The 27,152-nt window shown below is 39.8% G+C and overlaps 1 protein-coding gene across 2 annotated transcripts in view; it reads left to right on the forward strand.

Moving 5' to 3' along the window:
* Positions 1–27,152, forward strand: part of N (uncharacterized) — a 246,908-nt gene that overhangs the window by 109,871 nt on the left and 109,885 nt on the right. Inside the window, exons 1-2 of one of the 2 annotated variants that reach the window (XM_071772885.1) lie at positions 2,157–3,637; positions 4,532–4,665. In XM_071772885.1, the coding sequence (XP_071628986.1) occupies positions 3,588–3,637; positions 4,532–4,665 (184 nt within the window). In that variant the 5' untranslated portion in view covers positions 2,157–3,587. Of the gene's footprint in view, positions 1–2,156; positions 3,638–4,531; positions 4,666–27,152 lie in introns of those variants that run through there. The other variant, XM_071772884.1, reaches the window with a different exon arrangement.

The following is a 27,152-nucleotide window of genomic DNA, read 5'->3' on the forward strand; positions in this document are numbered from 1 at the left end:
GAATGTATCGGAAATCATTTGCGGTCGGTCACGCGGAATAATGGATTAGGCGAGGGAGAACCGTTGCTACAAAACGTGTACAAGTGGGATCCGGGCCCGCAGGATATCGGGGAGAGAGAGAAAGAGAGAAAGAGAGAGGGTCGTTGTCATCGGTTTGTCGAGTATTCCGCGGGGAACGAAAAGATGCGGATCGTCCCCTCGCTCTTTCGAAAGCACGCCTCGCGGCTTTCCATCGTTCTGCCCGCAGATCTTTCCAATCGGAGTGTTCCGTATGTCGGCAAACAAGAAAATTAAACTTTAAAGTCGATCGCCTTCGATGACAACAACGGTTGTTTGAACGGCATCATGCATGGGCAAATAATCATCTTGTATACGATTATACAGCGAACATTTAAATATATTATATAGTATATAATATAGAATATAATATAAAATGTAGAGTCAAATCGAATTTGAATATATATATATATATATATATATATATATATATATATATATATATAATGTATTGTATAATAAAATTATATATAAAATATTAATTCTCTAAAATATAAAAATGTCTTATTATTCGCGTGTATCGTGTAAACAACGCGGATACTTACGTATTTAAAAAGATCTTGTTTTCTTGTTTTAAAAATTTGTTAGCAAAAATTAAGTTTTTTCGTAAATCTAGTCATCGAGGACGAGTTTTTATTTCGAACTTTCATGTTACGCATTGATGTCACTTTGAAATTTTCGGAGAGTGCAGGTGCACTCCGTAAACGCATTTCTGTGTCAAACCTAAGTCACTGTTTTTGCTCTCGACGTGACTCGGTCCTCCTCAAATATGCACTGGACCCGGGACCCGCCCGTCATTTTGCGGATTTACGTGTTGCCGCCGTGTAAACGGAGCGATGGACCGTGTTTCAGGCACGAAAATAACGATTAACGCACCCGTTGACTCGGGTAAAGTGGTCCGATCGTGGATAAGAGAGTTGGTCCTGCTCGACAAATTTACACACTTGAAAAATTCAATATTTTAAATCTACGCATTCTTGTCTTGTACCTAAAAAAGCGTAATGAACATTTGCATGCGAGAATTCGATTTTATATTTTTACTTAATTTTACGTTTTCATAATTCGTCTATTAATAAATCCTGTCTAATTAATCTATACGACTACGAATATGAATTGAACGAGAAATAAAGTTGATCAATAAAGTTACTTAGGTACGCAACGCTATAAAAACCAGCGTCTAATCATTTAATTTGTCTACAGTTATATTTAAAAGTTTAATTTAATTCTTTATTAAATCACTTCGATATTAAATCTTTTATGCTTTTTACTGACTTTTGTGGATAAAAAAAAAGACACATTGAAGAATAGTCTCAGTTTATATTACCGGAGTCGGTGTAGTTGATCGACAACATAGGTACATTTGAAGAATGCGATATTTCAAATTTGCACGTTCTCATGCTTAAAAAAGTGTAGTAAACACTTGCGAGAATTCAATTTGACATTCTTGCTTAATTTTATCATATTTTTATAATTCGTCCATTAAAAAATCTTGTCTAATTGATCTACTAATATGAATTGAACAATAAAAGTTGATCCACACAGATATACGCAAGCTATAAAATCAGTACCTGATTATTTAATTTGTCTACATTTATTTGAAAGTTCAATTCTTTATTATAAATCCCGTCGATATTAAATCTCTTGTGCTTTTTACTGACTTTCGCGGATAAAAAAATACGCATTAAATTACATTAACCGAAGTCGGTGGTAGTTGATTGACTTCTCAGGTGGCAGGATAAGGGAGAGAGAGAGAGAGAAAGAAAGAGAAAGACATTCTTGCGCAAAAGACACTGCCCCAGAGCAGCGAGACGATAGCGTCGCGAAACCGGCGAGCCGAGGGCGAAGGGAGCCGACGGCTGGCGGTAAGTAAGCGCGAGTAGGAGAGAAGAGGAGAAGAGAGGAGAGCGCAGATCGGACGCGAAACGGCGGCGAAGAGAAAGAGAAAGCGCGTGCGACCACCGACCGACCGCGGACCGAGCGACGCGACGGGGCGAAGGGGCGAAGGGACGAAGGGGTGGGGCGGCGACCGCGAACGCGCGGAGGGGTCGGTCGTGCGAAATGCGACGCTGCTGCCATCTGAGCGGTGCGCCGCGAAAGGTAAGATTAGTCAGTCGCCAGCCGTTCGAGGACGACGCACGTTTCGCGCGCGCGTCCCCCCGTTTTGATTTCGCGTGCTGGGGCGCGAGATATAGGTTTATTCGCGGTAAATCGAGTGAAGTGATCGTCGATGCGAATTGACAGTTACGTGAGAAATCGATCCCGGACACTGTGCGGGCGCGCGCGCACGCGTTCTTGCCTCTCCGTTCTTCCGACCGTTGAACCCGGCGAGCAACAAGTGTGTGAAACTTCTTCGAGACGGAAGAATTCGGAGCGACGAGAAGCGAGAATTTGACCCGAGTTTTCACAAATTTAAGCTGGATACGCGAACTTTCCGGTGCTACGCGAAGGCTACGTGAAGGTTTCGCGATTTGACTCCGTCAACGGCGTGATCGACTCCGGCAATGCTCCGACTTTCTTGTTACACACAGTGTGAGATATAAATTGTAAAGCGGATCGGCATCTCTTCATCTCTAACGTCAGTGTTTGGCGGAAGCTGGAAAAGGAAAACGGAGGCTGGAGCAATCGTGAGAGGAACGTGAGTCGCGTGGTGATCGCGTGCTGACAGGTGGCGACTCGCGACGCGCGCTGCGAAGAGCCGAAAGCCAAAAGGGCGGGATACCTACGCGTACGGGGAAGCGGGGGAGAAGCCGCCTGTGTCTCTCGCCGGGTGTCCTAGTGCTGTCAAAGCGGAATACGGAGAGCGAAGGGATTTTTTTTTTGAGCTCCGGGCGAAGAAGATGCGTGCCGGATGCGACGCGAGGTAGCGCGGGAACGATGAAAAGGAGAACGCCGGACGGCTCGCTGGCGTCGTGCCGCGAACGAAGGGAAAGCCGCGCTCCGAGAACGCTGCGGTGAATACGCTCGGGAATTTTTGTCACCCCGGGACGCGCCGCACCGCGCGAGTCGGCGCGCGATTCCGTTGGATTCAAATAAAGAGAATACCGATTCGCCGATTCGAGGAAGTGACACGATATACGCGTTATTAATTTATTCGAATTGTCGCGCACAGCGAATTCTTGTGATATCGTCGACATCGGGCCACCGCCCAGTTGGATTATTTCGTTTATTACTACAGCGGTGTCGTCGAGTATACCGTGGGATTGTTTCTTCTTCGTTGGTCTTGTTTACGTTGTGATCACCGAGTTGGATTACGCTCGCGCGTGTGGCCCCCGCGGGCAGTGCGATAGTGAACCGTGAAAGGTTATATCGTAATTATCAAAGTGAAGGATATAGTGCCAAGGTGTTGTATGTACGGATGTGATACGTCTTTTTTTTTTGTGAAACCGAAGAACAGGAGGGTGCAGGGTACACCGAGCGTGATCTTTGCTCTTCGAGAATGGAGTGAACATTCGCGGCCCAGGCTCCTCGTCGAAATATGAGGATTACGTTTTATCGTTGCGACCGTTCGTGGGCATCGATTGCGAGCAAAAATGAATCTCACCCGCGTGTTTCTGCTCCTGCTGCTCGTCGCGAGTTCGAGGTACGTTCGCGCTACGAAATCTCGCGCTAATCGCCGTCGCAAAATGAAATAAAATTGGATCCACCGTTATGGATGTATCATTGACGAATGTGGGATCGGTGTAGGAGTATCGTTATTCTAAAGCGAGCTTTTAGAGACGAAGAATGAGACGTGAACGAATTGCAAACATTTATAGCTAGGAGAAATGATGTAGAGATGAATATTCGCGATTCGAAAAATGTTAATTATGAAATTATAACTTAATTAAGTTGAATTAAGTACCACGTGAAATATATTGCAAAAACACATGTATATCTTAATCATTATTTTAAGATATATTTTATTACAAGTGTCATGTTGGAACGACGATTATTCTAACTTGTGGAAACATTTTCTTAGAAGCGAATAGTGACTTTTACAACAAAAGTGATTATCACGTGATTCGACATATGTAATATATGTGTATGAACTTTCTTACACAAAAGTGAAATTCTTTCGACATTTGACCTTTGACGATTTTTACCAACTCATTTACCAAAGATATTTATGTGCCATTCAATAGATTCCCGTAATTGTTGCAATCGCGCTTGTACTATCTCCTTCGAACGGTATTGCAATTACTGACCGCATCGGATTACGGTATGATTATCGGTGTTACGTTCTTGTCGCGGCCGCGGTATTCGACATCGACGCGATATCGACGGAATTGTTTCGCGTTTTCAATTGTTGGATCGTTTTACCTGACATTTCTCGCGGAGACTCGATACCCGCGCATCCAATTTGTATCGTTAAGATTGATAAGAGAGATCGATTACTTGTCAAAAAGAAATTATTCGCTTCAACAACTCGAATTTATGCCTCGTTAAAACTCCCCTTTCTGCGCGTTCTCTTAAAATGTGTGCTTTCGCTTTGCAGATGCATGTGCTCGAGCGGGTACACCGGGCAAAACTGCGAGAGCGACTACATCCCCTGCGATCCGTCACCGTGTGAAAACGGAGGCTCGTGCCATCAGCTCGGCGAACATGACTACGAGTGCATCTGCCCCGAAGGTGAGTACCGGCGCAAACTTTTTTACCCCCTATCGCGCCGTGGCATCTCGCACCGCGCTACGTATAACTAACCCCCCCAATCCCGCGAAAGATGAAACTTTTTCGTATATCAACACGTACGATCTCCTCTCGCGTATCTCGTTCTTTTTCTCCTTTTTTTTCCAACCTCGTTCTCCTCCGCGTCAGAATTACCTCGTACAAGGTAACAGGAATGACAGTGGAATCTACGCGCCTCGGAGATTTCCACCGTCTCTTCAGAATATCGCGATCCTATGATCAGTTACAGTTACGTGGAAGTATACATGGTAACTCCTCGGATTTATCTTCTCCCCTCCTCTTCCGTCGCTCGCTTCCGGACGCACGTAATGAATAACTTTCGTTCTCTCCTCTGTTATATCGAGTCACTTCAAATCCCGCGGTGTCCGCGAAAACCGTTTCCGAAGACTTTTCTCACGGCCAACCGGGCCAAGGTTTGTTCTCGCGAGCGCGAAGGTTCGTCGCTGTGCGACATTTTCGGGAACAAAAGTCTTTGCCGGTCTAATTGCGATGTGTTCCGATAATTCGTTGCGAGATTTGGAAAGGGTCTTTTCGGGGATGTTCTCGCGCGTTCCACTCTGTTTACCGCGAGCATAAGAGGATCCTTCGCGCCTGTCGCGAGTAGCGCAATCTTATCCCCAGGAAAGCGCCGCGCCGAGGAGGCGGAGGAGAGACCGGGAAGAGGAGGACAAAAGGGAGCTGCTCCCGCAGGGCAATGATTACTCGGTGCAACAGGTACAAACTTGGGCCCGGGGCCGGGGGTGGCCGATACGGCCATTTACGTGCGTGTGTATACACGGTGGATGGTTAATGTAAAGCCTAGGGTCAGCCTAGCGTGGCCTCCTCGCTCCCTGGGTTACAATGCGTGGTCCTCTTTTTCCCAGGCGGACCACAACCATGGCGACCCCACCTTCTACGGCGGCGCGTCCGCTTCTTCGTTCCCCGTCGCCCTCTCCTTCTTCGCCCACCTTGCCGGCGCGGCGCGTCTTTTCCCGTTAAAGAAACGCGGAGCCCTATACCTTTTCGCAGGTGGCTCTTCATTATTGACTGTTACGTGCTTTCTGGTACTATTTGATCCTACGCGTGCAACATTGTAAAATGTAATGTGTAATCTTATTTTTTTAATCGTTAGCAGTTTGAATTTTTCATTCAAATTGTATACTGATATTTTTCTTTGCGTACATCACTTTATTTTAATCGCATATATCTGTATTTTGCCTTTCCTAATACGCGATTTTGATTTGTTCACGCGAGTCGACGTTTTTGATTCTGCATAAAAATAACTTCTTTACAATTGAAAATTAGAGCAACGAGAATCACGTCATTTAAGGACATTGCCATTATACGTATTAAAATCTCACTATATTTGCTCACTATATTTTAATCGAATCTCGTTTTATCGCGTACTCATAAGTTCTTAGATATTTTTGACGAATGAAACGAAGAGTAGTAACAAATTAGATGTTGCAGATATATTTTACATAACTTCGTTTACGTGCATTGTTGCGTATATTGAAGTATATTTTACGATATTATATTAGGGTAAAAAGAGAGAGAGTTACGTTCCCATGTTTTCCACTTGTTTCGGTAGGCGTCCGTTTAAGAAGCCTTTATCCAAGGCCACAACCGGAAGAAACCGGCACATAACTACACGCACCGAGGCTTTTATTTCGATCATCCTCTTCCCGGTCTTCTTCTCGGTCGTTTCACTTCGAACGAGACTGAAGACCGGGGCCGGCCGTCATTATCGTCTTCTTCGCTCAGGGCGACGCCTTCCGCACGCTCCTGTAAAACGCATTGCTCCGCGTTCTTCCTCATCCTGCTCCGTGACACTCCAATAAGTCGCGAGGATCGAAACTCGAAGAAGGCGTGCCCCGGGCAAGTGTCGGCGATCATTAACGCGGGAAAACTCGTGGCGCTCGGGGATCATACGGATCATTCCTGATGGTCGTCGTCAGGATGAGACCATAACTATTATGGATTTTCTCGCCTGTTGCGAGAAATCGCTAAGCTTCCTCAGTTGAAAAATCTTTTTTCAGTTTCGTTCCGGTATGTTACCGTCGAAAGATTTTACTTTCTTCATTTTCTTCGCATCCCCTCCAACATGTCGATTCTCGTCCTAACTGTCAATCAGTCACACACGGCATATCTAGTAGATATTCTTCGATAATCGCAGTATTAATATTGATATTATTGATATGGGTGGCTAGGGCTTCTAATATTTGCATTGCTGTTATATTTTTGGTTATATAAAAAATATAAGATTTACTCGAAGATTTATAATCAATTATTTTTTATTTCTCAGGCATACAGTGTATTATTCAGATATTAGAAAAATGTATTGCTTGATATATTATGCAATTTCATCGGTTCTCTTTCCAGGATGAGGAATACTTATTCAGATTGGTTCTTTAAATTGTATCTTTAAATAAATTTTACCTAAACATTGTGTAGGTGCACTTATTCTCGTGACTTTTACTTTTACGCGAAATAGTATTGCTAGGATAAATGCTCCAGCGCGTTCGAAATGATTTGCTCGCATCGTTAGTTGTAATGGTTCAATTTGCAGCAGCATGCTTACGCGCGCTTTCTGTCATATTACTCATATTTTCTCTCTGGTTTGGCGTTCTCTCTCTCTCTTCATTCGTTGTCGATTTCTTTGCAGCTGACGCATCGGCTCTCGGCTCGCTCTAGTTATGCGTTTTTGCTCGCTTTTAGTGCGAAAAAGAGCTCTTCACAGGGTTGAGGGTTCGTAACTATCCTCGGCAGGATTCTCGGTACAAGTTCGAGTCGATTTGGTTGCTTAGGTAGTCATAATGGTTCAATTTGCAGCAACCCGCTCTCCTAACTCTTATCCTCGCCTGGCTTTTCTTCGTGCTGAGCACGAGCCATCTATGCCGCCCTCTTCTTTTGTTCCTTTTAGCTCTAACTTGGTTACTCTACTCCAGCCCTTTCTATCTAATTACGCGACCAGCGTCTCCTTCCTAAGGACGGTCCTGCCTAGCAAAGGATTTCCCTGGTCGAGCGATCCGATCACGCCTCTTCCATTCCATTCCGCTAATTAGGAACTGCTCTATCGAACGCCGGTTAAACGATTAACCGCGCGCCCGTAGATTAATCAGTCGAAAGAGGAGGGAAAGACGATCCGAGTGAAGAAAGGGAGATAGGAGAGTGGGCGGGGAATAGAAAAGGAGAGAGATGACTTGGCTCTCTCGATCTGCTTGCAACACTGCAACGCTCGCTTTTCTAGAGCCGGACCGAACTATCTCGCCGGTCTGCCGTTTTCCTCCGTTCTTTCTCGTTCTGATTCGATCATTGCACACATAATGCACACACATATACACGTAACCACATACGATGATACGGAGCGAACGAGTCAAAATGGGAGAAAGAGAGCGAAGAAGTCTTGTCGATTGATCGACCGCGACGATTGTACTGGCTCGGTGAAGTTCTTGCGGAGGAATTAAATCGTCGGTTTTATCCTCGCCGCGTACCGCGACGACCGGCAAGAAACTCGAATTTATTGTTGAAGTTGTACTTTGTCGGCACCGCTAGAGAATTGAATAGTCTCGTGAGAGACGATGCGTGCTTCCGTCAATGCTCTCACACCGATTAATTTGTTGATCCATTTCTTGTCGTCTGCCGTAGGGACTGTTTCCGAATATTATTTTCTGCATTTTACATTCTGCGATGTTTTTAGTTTATTATCCGTTTTATTAGTAATGATTTGCAAATTATTAATATGGTATTAACACTAGTTTTTTTGTTGAGAAACGATCATTTGTGGCGAGATGTCTAATGCAAAATCTAATTATTTTATTATAACAGATTAATTTTCCGTGAAAGAAATTAGAAATTTGATATTGTTAAAATAATTATGTATTAATAGGTATAACAAGCACAAACCCTTAAATTGTTAAAATTCTATTTTTATTAATTTACTACGATATAATATCTTTTGTCATAATTGTAAAATAATTCTATGAGGATAAAAAAATATCTAATAAACTTGGGTTGATGATTTTGATATCAAAAGTTTACTCAAGTTCAGATCCTATAAAAAATATATCTTATACATACGAGCTTCTCTAATCAATCAAAAGAGAGTATTTTATTTTTACCAACTGGCTACCATCTCGTTTCTCGTAGTAATTGTAACAGAGCTATTTTATTAATACAGGCTGCTTAATTGAAATAAAGCAAGTTTTGCCTGCGTCCGATTGAATCGCTCCAATCCATTTTACCCTGATCGATGTCGAAGATTGAGAATCGATCGGGTATATTTACTCTTTTGTCTTGCTCCACGTAATTTTTGTAAATTAATAGTTCGCGCATTTATAAACATATCAACATAGAAAATGCGATAACTCAGGATTATAATCATGTATCTACTGCATGTTCGCATGGTTTTCGCAAATATCTTCTTACATGGTATTTATATAGAATTTTCTTGTATTGGCTGCGACATATACGCATATGTGTGTGTGAAAAAATGTATTCTACGGAAAAAAATCATTTATTTTATTTTTTGCAAAAAAAAAGTAAAGTTGTCATTGGTCACTGGTTATCGTCTACATAGACTATACGTAAGATAGTTTACATAGTCTGCATGTAAACGTAGAATATTGTCTGTATGCGTGGATGGACAACACATTGGAATGCATTGAGGAAGAGCGAGGTGGATAGTTATATCCGTTCTCGGGCTGATTTATGCTATTGCGCGGGCATAAAGTGCGTAGCACGACGATCGGAGGAACGACGAAGAGCCGGAGAAGACAGAATTTGCGAAATAAAATGTGCATTTGTTTCGCAATTCTTGTTTTCTCCTTTCTATGGCGAATTGTTACGTATGGATTTGTACGGATAAAAAATCTGTCGAAGAGAAAATAGAAAGAAAAATAGAAGAAGAATCAAGATCAAGGGAAGATATTTGTTTCGATTTTATTTTATAATTATATGTGCATTTAAAGATCCCAAGATCTCTTTAAACATATTTTAATGTGATTATTTGTTATACATGTTTATACATGTAGATATTGTAGATAATATATTTTACAAGTAGGTACATCACTTTTGGAATAAATTTTTTAAAGTCAATTTTACAAATAGAAAATATTTAATAAATTTTATTATCAGAAATGTTGAAATTCTAAGTAACTTTCTTGTTTCGTGGAAAAATTGTAATAAATCGCATTAAACTGATTCTTTTATTTTAATCACATCTTAATTATTTTACTTTTTGATCTTTAAAATAGTATTAATATTTGCAATTAAAAGTGTCGGAATGCATATGATGTTTGCCAATCGAATTCTCCGTAACGTTCGCCAATAAATTCTAACATTTTCTTGCCCATTTAACCGAAACGTAGGGTATGCATTGTGTATGTGTACACGTACATCACAATCTCTCTTTCTTATATACTCGCCGAATACGAAAGCGGTACTTCGCCTAACCTACGGTACCCGGAAACGAGCGAATAATTGACCGGAGTTTTCCGTCACGCGTCGCGATCGATCTGCTGATAATTATTACATCGATGCGCGATAACTCGCGCCTCGTTCCCACGTGTCGTCTTGCATCTTACCATTCGCGCAACGGTACACGAATTTTAACGCCGAGGTATGCGTACCTCTCTCGCCACCCACACCTAGTGTAGCATCGCTATCGTTCGTAGAAACATTTAGAAGCGATTGAATCCACACAGCCGCGCGACTCGTGACGCGGAAAGAGGAAGGGAGAAAGAGAAGGAATATTATTGACTTCTCGGTTACATCGTTCTCTATTAGTCGAGTGGAACTCAACACTTAATTAAATCTCTTTAATTCTCCTCGCGTAGACTAGGCTATTCAGAGCGACCGCGTTTCTCTCGACACGTTTTGCCGCTTTGTGAGTGTTATTAATACCTTCTTCGTTGTGTCTTCTTCAATATATTTCTCCGTGTTCTCTTCTAAAATCCGCTACAAAAACCGTTCTCTCTCTCTGCGCGATGTTGCATAATTAATAACCGCGAACAATCGAGTAATAACAAAGCGGGCGCGTACGACAACATCCAACAAGTGTCCTCACGATGTATGTCTCGTATGCCTTCGTTCTCGCGCATTGTCCGGTCTGGATCTATTTCACTGTGCAGTCCAACGTGTCGTCACTACATTCTCTAGCTCGTTCTTCCGGATCTTCAACTTGACTCTGTAAGTGACTCAGATACGTAGGAGTTCGCGCGCAAATAGCTGGTAAGGTGGCGTAAAGTGGCAGCAAGTGATATTGTTGTTGGCTTTTTCCATCATAGACGAACTGTAGAGAATCGCTTTGCAAAATCTTTTCTATTACTTTCCATTCCTTTTCCATTTCTTTTTTATTCCTTTTTTTATTTCTTTTTACGACAAAGATTATCGCTCTAATTACATAATTTTATATAAAAAGTTTTATTCTGCGAGAAAAGCGAAAAATGTAGCAAATTATTTCCTCATTGCAGCTTACTTTCTGTTATTATACGGATTAAAAGAAGGTTATCCTAAATCTTGACAACTTATATTCTATCTTGGTCCCGATAATTGCATTATTTGATGAAATTAATTGAAAGTTAAATAAGTATATTAACCCATCAAATTTTAAAATTAATAATTTTATAATTATTTTTTGTGTGAATTTGCTCGAAACTCATAAATATTTAAATTATATTGAATTGCAACGTTTTTTAATAAATTAATATACATATTTGGTTATATATAGGATGCTTGGATAGGTCAAATAATTACTTGTTTTTACGCATTTTTTCAACTTGAATTCCAATTTGGTTATCTTAAAAATTATTAACACTGTCTCTCGCTTGTTTCAACCCCCGCTGATGTCGAAACAAATTAGTCGTCCAAACATGAAAAAAGAGACAAAAGCTTCCGAGCGACGTGGAGACACCGATCTCGGACTGGATGTGCTCGGCTCACAATTCCTCGCGACAGTGACAGATACCGGTCGTTGTTGTCCATGGCTGGTTGTAGCTACAGGGATATAAGTATACCGCTAGCGTTCCATTCTCATAAGCTCTGGGAAGGGTTGGAAGAGGATACGATAAATGAGTCCGAGCCGCCACTCTAGACGAGACGTGACTCCGAGTTGGAGCTCTTGTCTCTATCTGGCCCTCCGAATTTAAAATCGTAAAAACTTACGATGTGAGAGAATGCAGCATTCACTTAATACATGCGATAATCAAGTAAAGTAACGATTTTATTTAATACTCGTACTGCCCGTAAGTGCTTTCTTGTTGAGATAAAGACCAATCTATTTGCATAAGAGTTAGAAATCTCGAAGAACACGTGTTACATCAGTTTGCACGTTTTATATCTTCCATATACGAAACTATTGCGAATCGTTGGTTGCACAGAAATTACCGCGCGAAAATTTATACGCTATTATATTGCATGCATATGAAATATGAACAGACGTAACAAGCTAGCAAAATATATTATCAGTCTGGCATTCGGCGTAGTAACGTACGAGTTTTGTGGACATCGTTACGTTCCCACGATTCGATCAAATCGCACAGATGCGTCCCGTGGAACCCCTTTCGATTTTGTTTTTCGCTCATTGAGGTCTCGATATGTCGCGAGACACGTCACGAATCTCCGGGGAATTGGCCCGAAATCAGGGCGAATAATGTATTACGTCCTTTCATGAAATATAAACTTCATTAATATGAAATACAATAACGTATTCGTGTCAGATGTAAAATGTAGCATCAAATATTAAATATTAGATGTAAATGAAATTAATACTTCATTGAATAATCATTATTATAATACACACTGGCAACAGCGATGTGTGTAACTGTATAATGTCTAATGTCTGTACCGTTTTTGTATCCATATTATTTGATATGACAAGAATATGTGCACTGTAATTTTGCTTTTTTTTAAACAAGAATGAAAAATAGTCTTACAATTAGCTTAGAGTTCTGACAAAGGTAAACGTCTTTTTGTATGAAATTACGCGTTTAATATCATAGATAGGAAAATAGTTTAGGAAAAATATGAATTTAATTTTAGTTCAAAATCACGTTGAGAAGTAATATTAAACTTCCACGTAATCATAAAGTAGAATAGTCCATTGAACTTTATATGGTGCGAGATGAACCTCTGCGAGATATCTTCCTCGTGGGCACCTTTTATTTATCCAGATGATAGAGAGAGGCTGTGGTCCCTTTTGTCTGCGTCTCCGGTGGAACGATAAATCCACACCCACGCGGTGTAAACTGAGCTGGATGCTGCCACTGGAAGCAGCCGGAATCGGGCGCGGCTCGCCACTGCGCGCTGAATATAAATCTGAATTAATTTAAAAGATCTACTGAATCGCAATATTGATATCGTCATATTTACCAAATTTTATATTGCTGCATCTTGCTGAAAGCTGAAAGTTTGATATTTGCCATCTTCTGTTCTAAATCGTTTAAATAACACATTTTCGAAATTTAATCGCAAAATATAATAAAAAATTGTAATATTTTTTTTTACTTTTTATCCAATTTAAGAGTTATTTCTAGTGATAATCTATATTTTTCTATTAAAATCTCTATTTTCCAAGACATTTACGAATTAAATTATATTTCTATTTATAGGGCATGTTCGACTAATTAAATTCTATTCTCCCTATCTTTTTAATTTACATGTTAGCCGAATTGAATTTATTCTCGAATTTACTGGGGCTCAGTTGACAAAGACAGATGCGCGGTGTTCTCGCTCGAAAACAATAGGGTCTCGGTCGATGATGCGACAGAGACGTGGCAGGGAGACGATCTCCATAGAAAGGGGACCACACCCCGTAGAAAGCGACCATGTTTGCATTTGCTCTTGCGGCGCGATGAAAGTAGGGCCCCGACGCGAACCCCAGCGAGCCCCCTCGAGACCGCACCGCGAAGAATCATCGAGTTGCTCGTAAAGCCGCCGCGCGCCAATACCTTGTTCCTTCCCTCTTGTCCTTCTTCGTCTCTCCTTTTTCTTCTCTTCCGTCCGTTTTTTTTCCATTGGTTCTTATATTCCCTTCTCTATACTCGATACCATCTACGAACTCTCGCGGCAACCCTTTCTCGTACTCTTCATATTTTACCATTACCATATCAGGTTCTTCTCGATTCTCCTCTCCTTACCGCACTCTATTCGGTCTCTTATTAAATATATCTGCCTTACGCGAACGCGCGTGCACGCACATTTGATCATCACGCGGATTGATCGGATCATACCTGTGAGGCCGCGAGCCTATCTTGACGACTTCGTACGATTGCTTTCGTAATAGTTTTATTTTTTATGAGCCTATCAATTGTGCTACTACGCGCTTCTGAAGCGCGGATCTCCCGAGAATTCACTTTCTTCGTTTTGTGAAATAATATAATTTGTTTGGTACTCGCATCTGTCACATTATTTGCAAAATAATTCTTTCTGAGAACAGGTATGGCATAGAATTGAGAGAAATAATTCTATGAATGCTTTCTAATAGACTTGAAGGAAGCTCGTTGATGTGATAAACATAGGAGGAACCAGTTTCGCGAGTGAACGCAACCATTCTTAATTAGATCCGATGCGATACGATTCAGGATCGTAAATGTTGAAACGAGTCAAGATCTCTTCGGGTCGATTCTCATTCGTGAAACAAGTTTCTATATAGCTGAATTTCTTCCGCTTTCTGAATATACAAAGAGACTTCATTTGTCTTTCTGATTTCATCTCGACAGCTTTTTACTTCCTTACAAATATCTTCATTGCTGTTTCTGAGAGCAAAGATTGAAATCAGTATAATTTCGGAAAAGGGAGAGAGAGATCAACTTCCCGTATACAGCAAGAAAACACTTTATGTCAAATGTCACGTTTTACTTATCACAAATAAGAGCGTAAGACTTATTACCATATATTTAAATATCAATATAAACTCATTGTCAGTGAAATTACAAAATATATCTGTATCTATCTTTACTTGAAAGGAATCAACTAAAAGCATATCGTAAAAAATTATTCTAATATAATATTGTAGTTGTAATATTAGGTAATAAACATATAAATATAAAGAAAGAATATTAATCCAATGAAAAAATAATTACAAAGTCACTTATATGATCACGCAATAATTGTCAGAAAATCTGTGGTTTTATAATATTTTATTGTTTCTTTCATTAATTCAACACATTGTATTATTTTATCGTATTTTATTGATCTATTATCGTTTCTTGATTAAGCCGATCTAATGATGCAATTATTTCGAAAACTTGTTATAGATTTTTAAATCGTTTGAATTGGCTTTCAAGATATAATTTGATTCACAGATGTGATAGTCATAGTCATAACAATAAGAATAAATATTCATTTAGCCATTTGCAAGCATACATAGATCGTATTTACAAAATCCAATTAGAAACCTAGACTGTAAATACGCGCTTAATGTTAAGAGTACCGTTTGAAAGCTCGGTCAAAGACATATCGCATATTTCAGTATAACTCGAATATTTCCATATATTTTCATGAGCACTAACTGACCGGCTTCTGCAATCTTATGAGTCGTATTTCTATCGCAATGGGATTGTATTATTTTCATTTTTCTACTTTTCAATGACGTATATGTATTGTGAGATAAACTTTCAAATTTAGTTTTTATATGTTTTTTGTATTTTGATTAATTTTTAATCATTATATTCTTGTACATTCTTATTTAATATTTAACGTTTTGTTAAACACACTTTTAACATTCTCAAATTCTTCAAAATTATAATATGAAGATAATTCACTATTTTCATTATTTTTATATTTTGTTAATATATCTTTTATGAGAAATTTTTATACGTTATTTTATGCAAAAGAATATAGGTTTTTTAGATAATATCTGCAATACAATAACTTTCAATTAAAGTGATAATAGAGTAATGCTATTTCTTTTTATATAGAACATTTTTATTATGTTATTATATAATACAATTGTAAAAAATTGCACGGATAGCAGTGTTTCACACACGGTAGTTTTTCGGTCGTCCTTGTATTCTCACCGAGCTTCCCTTGCATGAAAACCGCAAACCGCGCATCGATACGACAGTCCACACGTTTACGCGCGTGATGTGTGTGTTTACCAGGGAATATGCGCACAGGACCATGCGATGGTATGCACGCGTCGGACGCATGGGGAAAGGGTTCACCGTACTCACGTGGCGATGCGCAGAGGCACAGGGGGACGCGTTGTTTCTCCGGGAGGTCATCCCGGTGGAAGTCGATTGACCTCTGACTTCGGCGCCTCCGTGTTCCCATAAACGTGATCACGGAATTACTTTATGCCCTGCCACGAGCTGTGTACACCCCGAACAAAATTTTCGGCTGCATCATCGGGACACGCATGGCGGAAACTACATCATCGAAAATGCGAGCAAATTCAATGGAAACTTTCGTCTACCGCCATCAGAAACCGCAATTTCGGGATATTTAGCTAAACAAAACGATAAAATCTATAATATTATTAACAAGCTGATATCTAAAGTTATAATTGCGTGTAATATTCTTATACTCAAGTAATTTTTAATTAATATTAAAGCATATTGTCGAAACAATTATTTTCATTTATCAGTAGAAACTGAATCTCAATTATCTAAATGTCTTTTAATTCATTGGTACAACTATCGCTGTTTTCAATCATTCGAATAAAATTCAACCGACATATTAGTCGAGACTGACGCGTGACTACCTCGTGCGAGACCTCGACTACGACAGTACGGTATAGTGCTCCAATGAGAAGATATCGTTTAAGGTGATATGACGGAAGGTAGATTACGGGAAAGAGAGGGACGGCAAGAGGGAGGGGGGGGGGAGATTCAGGAACGGATACAGGTAAAGAAGAGGACACCGGTACACCTGCGGTCATAAACTTGTCGAAGTGGCATGGCATAGCGTAATGGCAGGAGAGCGTTGCCTTGCCTTTCGCGCGTTGCCCTTGATTGCGACGATAAAACCTTCCCCTTTCCACCGCTTCGCCTCGCCGCCGGTTGCCCCCGTCTTTCCCGTGTCCCGTGTTCATCCCCCTTCTCTCACACCCCTTCCGATACTCTCTTACGGCTCTCTCGCGGACACCACGGTGCGCAGCGCGATTTTACGCACGCACACACGCACGCGTGCACGACAAGCAGCGCGGTGCAGCGCGCATTCTATCGCGCGCCGGGGCTCGTAAACTCAAGCCCGGCCGGAATTCTTCGTGGAAGCGATAACCGAAGCGTATAAATTTAAGATCGCTTTGTTCGCGAGTCCACCGTTGATCGACTAACAGTAAAGAAGGCCCGACACAGCCTTCGATTAACTAACTCTGCCCGGCGATTCTCCGTTCCTGACGCCGGATCAAAGCCCTCGCCGGAACATGGTAAAAGCCATCTCTGTCGAGATCGATGACAAATTGGATGAAATAAAACTTGAAATGTCATAATTATATGAAAAGTTCTATGTCTGTTATTTGTTTGTTATAATATAAGCGTAATAATTGATAGTAAGACAAATATTTTTACGGACTGCAAATTGAATCTATCAAAATTGTGACATTTTCAATTCCTATCGTTTAATATGAATGAAGGGATCTCTCGTCTGTCGACATAGTAACGCCAACGTAACGATAGAAACGATTATGATAATCGCGATTGTTAAGCCGGTGCGCTTAAGCAATGTTGAATTATCCGATGATTGCATTCTCTTTGTGCACTTTAATTGCACTTTGCGATACAAATAGAAATGCAAACGCAGCGAATGAACTCTATTTTTTTTTACGTACAATCTATACGTACTTTTATAACCCCTCGATCGAGAGAATTCGACCGAAAGACTCGCCAGACATTACGGAATATTTACGAGAGACTTTAGCCACCGATATTGCCCTTAATTAGCGGATGCTTCTCCCATTTCGAAGAAAGATCGTGGAGAGATCGCCGCGGAAATGATCATGCCGCTTCATCGCGGCCTTCCGACCGTATTAATCATAAAAAGGTCATAAAGCTTGTGGCAAAATGGAAGAGCGCTTTTCTGCATCCGGCCGGATCTCCGTATTCGTTGCTCAGCGAAAACGGTAGAACGTAAGAAAGATGTCGGAATGACGGAATGCGTAAAGTACCACTTCAGAAGAACGAATATAAGAACGGGCAGAAAGAAAGATGGAGTCAACTATATTTAGGAAGGGCAAAATAGCGATTTGATTACTACCGTCGTATGTATCACATTTAATTTATATATATAGTGACTGTCGAATTTAAAATATGAATAAATTAAACATCTTTAGGGAAAATTTTGAGAAAAATTGACCGTAGAATTACTCTGTTGTGAAAATTTAGATCTGATAGAATTTAAATCTTTTTCTGTAAATGATTCTAAAAAATTACGATTATTTACAGAAGAAGATATAAAATTCTATGTCAGTAGCTAAAATATTCTAAAATAATTATCTCCCAGAACTGATGTCGAGAAAAAGTTGACCGATTTATACTATTTTCATTAATTTTTCTTCGTTTCCCTTCCTTTTTATTCTCATTGTTTCTTATTTGATTTCTCGTCTTCCTTTTCCATATATTCTTATATTTATGGCGAAATCGTTCAGAGTGCCATTAAAACGGCATATCGTGCGCAGAGCAATCTGACTCCTCTCCCATCGCGAGATCACTCTCGAAAGAAGATTACTCGTGACTTCCTCTTTCCCTGGGCGGGCGCACTTTGTGTTCGTCTTTCCTTTCGTGTCTATCGGCCTCGTCATCGCGGAATGCAATTATTATTCTCTCTTACGACAACGGCGTCATTTCGCGGAGTAGAGCACCTAAGAACGTGGAATCCCGCGGGGCAAAAATTTACAGAGCGAAAATACCGGCGCGTAAATTGACTTAACGGCCGAATCTTCTAGTCGGTTACTGCACCACTCACATTCATAAAAACGAATAATATAATTAACGGTTAATATAATTTTTCAAGTAAAAGTAGAGTATACTTTGTTACGAAACTTTGTTGCTTTTTTATACAAACCTATTTATATTGAGCTTCTGTAAGATATTATATTGCAACGATTATAATTCAACAACAATTTATCCACAGTAAATTTTTTTATTTCAATTTGTAATTATTGATAATAGAGATGTAATGCTATATACGATATATATGTGTAACATTTTTTTACAAGCTCACGTTTTATAAAATCGATGCTTCGGGTAATTGCCAATGACGCTAAATTCGAGTTTAGATATAATTATAACGGTATAGATTAAGTTTCTTTCTACTCTTCCGTGGTACGAAATGAGATTCCGCTGGCAGCTGGAATCAACACTTGACTGCTTCTATTCTACATACTATCGCCGGCGTGTACGTACTTACGAAACATGGTCCACCGTAATGCCGCGTCTCTTTTTCGCGTAATTTCATTATTTTGCGATGCACAAGATAGGGGTCGTTAGCTAAACCGGTTAGAAGTATGAACGAGTAAGCGCGATGTACCGGCAAGGGAAAAAGAGGAACCCGATCCTTCGGCATATGCACTGTATAGAGAGGATGAAGAAGGAAGTCGCAAAGATTACAGGAGAACATGTGCACGAGCGCATCTCGAACGATCCAGCATTTCGATATCGTCCTCTGAACGTGACCGCGCGTTGCGATTCCTCTTCACCTAACATACGTCCGTGACGTAGTTCCTGCTCCGGAAGAAACCACCGGTAGCCGATAATTAAAGGAGATCGATATTGTTACAGCATCCACTTTGTAAACACGAAATTAAGGGGTTTGCGTACGTTTACATTTTTAAATAGAATAACGATGCAAATCACGCGCGAATAAAAACATTACATTTTCAAAAATAGCATCCATGATCGCTTTGGTATATAGAACTTTAGAGCTCGTTTCTCTTAGAATTATAATAAGATAGTTGTAGGGTCTTGAATCTTTCACGAATTCTCTTATTTCTTAAAATAAGTAATTTGTCTAACTACACTGGTTTCTCCTAATAACTCATAAAGCAAATACCATTTATTCGCCACTCAATGCTTAGGAAATAACAATTATAGCAATAGCTGGTTGCTAAAGGTCTCGAATTTTACATACAGCTATAAACAATAACAGTTTCATATCGTACGTCACATCTGCCGAGTGGTTTCCGACGATAAAGGCGAGATATGATGGATGATTCGGCATTGCTTGGGCGCTTCTCCGATGCTCTTCCGCGTTACAGGCTTCCCTCGAAAGAGAAATCTCGCATAATATCCCACGACGTTATCACGCAGCCTCGGAAACCGGGAGAATTTCCTGGGAATTTGCAAAATTGCCGGCAGGCAACAGAATCAAACGTCAGCGATTAATCGCTGCATAAAGATACTGCAAATAGGCATCAACTCAAACTCCGCGAGTAATTTCGAAACATATATGGCAATACATTCGTATGAGCATGCACGAGAAAGTAAACACCATTTGACTTCAAGTTAACTAATTTCTGCGCTAGAGGCATTAAATTAGAACATTTAAAAGTTTCTAACAAAATCGCTTTACGTGAAAATTTACGAAAGCAACTAAAAATAATCTTCATTAAGATGTCGGTAAACCAGTCCCATGACAAACTCTCTAGCAGACGCCTTACGGATTTTTGTATCCCAGATCATGCGACTAATGTCCTGATATACGATAATCACACTTCGATGCACATCCATCGCGACACTCTATCGCACATGAATCGGCCACGCTTGCCGAAGCGTGGTCAAATCGCTTCTATCCCGCAGCTTCCTCCTAATTATCATTCGCGTATAAACGGCGTGATATTCTCTGCAGGTGTCTGCAACGGTTAAGCAACGGTCTTCCATCTGGACAATCATGAACAATTTATCGCGCGCTCGTGTACGTTTGACGCGATTAAATAGAAGTCGCGCGCGCGCGCGCGCCTTGCACTCGCGAGAAATGTTGATCGTCGTCGACCTGTTCTGTTGAACGAGTTAGATTAGATTGTGGTGATCGGCGATTTCCTATTGCACTCAGAAGTCACCGAGTCCGATCGACCGTGACCATCGATCGATCAGACTCGATCATTCTTGTTAGAAATAATCGCGAGGACTCAAACTACGCGAGAGAGAGGTAGCGTGTAATCATTAATTAATACTGAACCTGGGATAACTTTGGTTATACAGGCGAGCATGCAGTTTGTGTGAGAAGACAATTCTCACAATCAGCGAGCACAAACTCGATGCATGAGAAGTATTCGACACGGTCGCTAATTGGCGGAGTATGAAAAATGTTATGACGGTAATAACAGAAAAAATTCAGGCCTAGAACAATTGCGCTTCACTGAATAGACGATACGGTTTCTCCAACTTCGCGCAACTTCGTGTTTCTGGCGGATTGTTCCCAGAATAATGATTAACGGGAAGCTTTCATTACGGTACATGAAAATTTCATCTCGCAAAAATTAAGATCATGTGGGACCCGGCCGTAATTAATTCCTTAATTAACTTCTTTTTTCGTTTAAAACATAACATTCATTCCCTCGATTCTTAATTATTTAATGACGAAATAGAAAGGTAATTTTTAGCTTTTTCGTTCCTCGTAATGCTTTCTTTATTAATGTATAATTTCTATTCCGAAGACAATGTAAAGATCTTTGAGCAACCATATCAATGATACTTGGATTAATTTTTTGCCCCAAGCTTGTTTCCTTTCAATTTATGCAGTAGCAAGATGCGATTATTAAACGTGCTATTAAAGAAAAGTGAGTTAACGAAGATTAATGTTTAATGATAGTTTTCCTTATACGACTAGTTGTGTTCAAAGATTGATTATCGTAGTAATTGAGAGATTCTGTGAGACGAGCAATAAAAATGTGTACAATGTTTTTGCGGAGAAAACATCGATAGAGACCCATCGGCATATCTCATTCATTATAAAAGATCATAATTACTCGCCGTCACGATTCGACTAATTAACGAAGCCTCTGTCAAAGGGATGCGCATTAACGAATAATTGGCCAGCAATTACGCGTGCTCGCGAACGCGTTATTTCACACGCTCGCGTTATAATCAATATCACATCCTAGATTAATAGCAGATTTATTCTTTACATTGAGGCGCAATTTAATTCTCTCTCGTTACGTACTAATTATGGTACAGCGGTGAGAATCTAGACTAGAAAAGATAGAAAAATCACCTATACATGGTTATCGGTTTCTCTTTAATCGACCGTTTTTTCTCACATTTCTCATCTCTTACGTTGAGATTTCGTTAATGTAAGAGGCGACACTTGAACGGTTACTTCTGGCTATTGTGAATCTAGGAAAAACGCGCTCTTGCGATACAAATAGCACAGTTAAACCGCGAATTCTCGGTCGAACACTTCATTGCTCTGACTCAGCTCGCGTCGATTTAGCGCGGCTTTTCGTCATCGTCCATTTGCCTTGGTACTGTTAACCCGACGTTATTAAGGTGGGATTGATGACAAACCCTAGGTACTATAAACGTAATGTTATTTTCACAACTACTTTGTGTCTGTCATTGTAATGAAAAGAAGTTTTAAAATGATTTTGAATCACACTATAATATTATTGGTATAATTTGAGTCTAAGGATGAACTTAATTGAAATATTTTAAACTTTTATATTATTATGACTTCAGTTCTTAGATCAGCTGGAGTTTAATAAAATTTATCTTAGTGCTACATATATTTTTATCTTAATAATGCCGGATTAAAACACATTTGTTCTCGTCCATATTTAGACACTGACCTTCCTTCCCCGTGACCCGCGATCCTAATAGTGATTATGGCTGAAATGTATCCTCACGAGTGCCACGGGTGCATTGCATAACGTGCAACACGCCGTGTTCGATTTTATAAGCTAGCGCTTCTTATTAGAAGAAGAGCTTCTGGGCAGAGGCGAGGGGGTGGACGAGCAACGAGGGTGTATGAAACGAGATAAAATAAAAACGCGAGGAGTCTCGCCGCGCGATCTAATTGGAACACGATTCTGACCCTGAAACCCAAGATAGGGAAATATTCCAGCTTCGAGACCCTGCTTCTCTGCTCTCCTCTGCGCTGCCCCTTCTAAGAAAAGCCAGCAAAAATAAAGGGAAGAGTTGGCACATGTGTGAACTCGCTGGTTTGAGACAACGTTGCAACGTAAAATCATGCTCTCGGGTTTTTATTCGTTAAGTGTGTATTCTATCCAATAATTGCATATACATATATGTACGATTGTTTAACAAGTTTTGTTCCAACTTAGAATGTATAACGTATAAGCTTTATTGCATTTATAATTCGCAACTCTTAACCGTGACATTAAATCCCTGCAAAATCTTTTCGTAAATTATTTCAAGTGTAAATAGCAGAATGGATATCCTTCATATACACATGCTGTATTGTCAGATTATTAAAGGAAGACAATTTACGTACGCACACAGTGTATTGTTGTGATTTTCGCACGACTTGAACTTTGTTAACTGACTTGAACCTTGTTAGGACTCCCGCGTACGGCCGTTCCACGCGCGAAATATTCTTCGAAGGTCCGCATGCATCCAACCGATGCTGAAACATTGCCCGTCCTCGTAATTGACGCGTTACCTCGCGTAGGTGTCCTTCGTCGTTGTTCTTCTCCACCTTCTTTGCCTCGCTTCTTCCCTCGCATCGATTTTATCCGCATCATGTGATCTTCGTTTCTTCTACCTCCGCTCGCTTCTGATTCTTTCGAAAGGCCACCTTGCGAATCCGTGCATATATCATGTGACTGATAACTTACCGCAGATCCGAATCTCTGCGATACACGGACGAACCTCTTTGATACATACAGTCGTGGTGAAAGTCGCCATATAACGCTATGATGCTGATAAAAGCGAAGAAAACGTACGTTGGAATATAAATTGTATACTTGATAATTTGTATTACAAGAAAGAAATTAATTCTATATAAACAAACATACTTTGAATTTTAATAGATCTTAATAAACTTTTTTTATTTCTCAATATTTTTTATCAAGATATTGATTGTGTATAACTTTTGAATTTAACAAACATATCGAGTCAAAAAAATCGTGAGGCATCTGTAAATATTTTTTGCAATAAATAACATGTATGTGAATCCATTTGAAATCTGATCGTGCGACCGAGGTTTCATTCGCGAGATCAGCTACCTCATCATTAAATTAATAACTCCTCTACAATATAGCTCATCAAAGTCTTGTCATAGCAACTCATGAGTCTTCTCGCAACTTGGCAGGGAAGAGACGAGGGAAAAGACGCGTCTGTACGAACGCGGAGACAGAAAGCGAGAGAAGTGGAGGAAGAATAGCCTCGTTAGCACCTTTCGAGTCAGCCGATCAGTATGCAGATGCGTGCGGCAGAATGCACTTATTAATTTTAATCGGTGCTAGTCGGTGAGGCGCGGTGAGATAACGCGCGCGTGGGTGTCGGTAGCGTGGAGCACGAACAGGCAGAGAGGAGAGAAGAACGGGCGCGAGAAAGCTTCCAATTTCCATCTCCGTGCCCTCTTCCTCTCCTCCTCCCTCTCCCCTGGCGCTGATGGAATTTCTCGGCTTGCGAGTAACGGTGCCTTCTAACCCACGCATATTGGAGATGTGCAGCGGGATGCAAGGCGGAGATCGCACACGTAATTGAGGAGGCTGCGTCGGTTTGGTGTCACTGGCTATAAAGTTACGTCGCTTATCCACGTATTGCCTACGTTATATCTACGTATGTTTGTTTCCGGAATAGATAGTGGCAAATTATGTGAACTACATGCGTATGTAGTGTTACACATTTTTTCTTATGAATTTTTAATCAATTTTTTTTCATCAATCTGAAACCGATTGCGTTAACGAAATTACCGAAATTAATTAATATTCTAAACTATGTCCGTCCAAACATAATCTATTTGAAACTTAATACAAAGTAAGTTTCTGTTATCTATTTGTATGCGCGTATCGCACAAACAAATGTTGCAACAAACGATAAGAAGAAGAAGCAAAATACAAAACAAAATTATTATTATCTACTCTATCTTATAATTTTGTCTTGTATTAAATGCATGTGTAATCACATTGCAATATCACAAAATTTGAACAATTCCTACAATATCTGAATTAATAACTTATAGTTAAAATGAAAGAAAAATCTGCGGTAATCAGATTTATTCCGGCGGAATGGCATACATTTCCGAGATGCAGATCGTTCGTTGCGGGAAGAGAGACACTTTAATCGTTGAAGGTTACCTTTATGGCGGAGGCGGATCGCGCGTTCACCTCCCGCGGTTAAGAGCCCTTTAAGGGGCGATTTCTATCTTCCTTAATTACCGTGCCTTTTTCGCCTTCCTGCCGTAGCAAGGATGGTGGAAGAGCGGGGTAAAGTAAGAACCGGGAGCGCGCTCTCCGCCGACCGACTCGCGGCGGATAAACCGAGTTTATGGTCCTCCTTATGTGCGGCTTTCCTGCTTCTCGATTTGTATCTTTATGTTGGATTTATAGGCTCGCGGAATACCATGCTCGTGGTCATTTAGGTTCAACCGGCAACAGTCCGTACTTATCTCGAAGCTATATCAAGTATCGTTTTAAATGTAATATATGTGGATAGCATGCGCTTTCCGTCACCAGTGTGTTTACATTTTATTCTTTCTTGTTCCTTAATTTAAAATCTCAATTCTCTAAAAACTACTTCAAAATTATGACTATATTTTTGGAAGAGATAAATCATAGTAAAAGTAAATAAATTTGACTATAGATCGAATTAGTATATATTTGCTCATGTATGCAGCACGTAAGACAAGACCCGTATTTATAATTGCGTGTCTGCTATATAAAGAACTTAACTGAAACCAATCTTGAAATTAGCAAAATTTATTTAAATCTTGAGAATCAATTTAATATTTGTTACGTCATATTTGCAATTGTGATTTAATTAAGAAACTTTAATAAAACTTGTCTTGAAACGAAGTTTTTCGTGGTTCAATAATCAATTTCAAAGATATTAACGTTCTTTGAAACGTTAAAATTAAGAATCATGAAATACTGTTTCTTATTACGACGGATATTTTTTTGTATATCGAAAAATAATGCTGAATAATAATTTTCTTGTATTGCATATTGATTTAGACAGCAATGCGTGTTTGTTTTAAAAGTAAACTTTTTCAAACTTGATGTGGATATGACAGAGACTTATTTAATATTTATTTGCAAGGAATAGGATATTCAGCATATTTATTTCATACATTAAATATTTTATGATAGTGAGACTGGCTAGTATAAGGTTTTGATGTTTGTTTTTATGTATAGCGCGCGCTGTCGCATACCAAGGCCGCCGCGCGCCGTCTTGTCATTCTCGCGGCAAGATTCAAGCGTGAAGGTAACGGCGTGTGCCACTCCGTGTGTCATCGCATTATCTCTCGAAACGCGGTCGCGACAAGTACTAGAGGATATGAAACTCTACCATATCTCGTAATTATAGCCATTTATTAGCTCACGCTAATAACGGATTTGTAAACACATGTGCAACAACTGCTTATCAAAGATTTTGTGCAATTATTTTTATTATTTATTTATCTGGACTAACTGAAATCGAAATAGTACAGAATGGAAAATATACATTGTTTCGCGATATATATAGCAATAATTATTTTCTTATTGACGTTTAGATTCGAATTTATTTCATATCGTACTTTGAACTTTTGGGTCAAATGTAACTTGCCTAAAACCAGTTTTATTTAAATTTGTTATAACCCATCCATCCTTATTTATTGTTAACATGATTTTATGTTTTTATATTATTTGAAATAAAGACATTTATGTAAGATCTAATAACAATTTTATCGCGTATGTAATATTGCAAAATGTTTCGCAATAGTCGTACTTTAATGGCATTAGGTTTCACGGAAATAATCATTCTGCTTCTCACGATCTGCTAAATATATTTTCAGTTGATTTCTATTAAAAATGTCACTATATTGAACGTATATTTCAAGATATGAAAATATCCTAAACATCTCATATGGTTTTTTACGGTCTTAATACGAGATTCATGTAACAATTATAAATATGGGCCCCAAAGTTAATACTTAGAAATAAAACACAATTTGTTTACATAGATTGCACTGCTTAAACGAAAAAGATTTGTGTGGAAAGATACATACACATACACAAATATCACGTCGGCAATGGACAAAACAATTGCACAGTGTAATTTTATCCGTATAGATTTCCGTCTTCGACGCCAATAAATTGTAAGAAAATGAGCTGAGATCGTACCGCAGATGGTTAGCGTAATACGCGTCGGTTGCCGTAACGTTACGTCGAAGTGATATAACTTTCGAATTGCGTCTAACGGTGAGCAATCGATAGCCGTTTCGCGCGAATCTTGCATTTCATTCGGCCGTTCCTTTGCTCGTATATCCGTATCACGTACCCAACCGGCATGGATCCGTAAATATTGACGATGACGGTACGATCCGACCATCTCGAGAGAGTTCTCTTC

Source organism: Temnothorax longispinosus, chromosome 3, assembly GCF_030848805.1.
Source record: "Temnothorax longispinosus isolate EJ_2023e chromosome 3, Tlon_JGU_v1, whole genome shotgun sequence".
Lineage (NCBI taxonomy): Eukaryota > Metazoa > Arthropoda > Insecta > Hymenoptera > Formicidae > Temnothorax > Temnothorax longispinosus.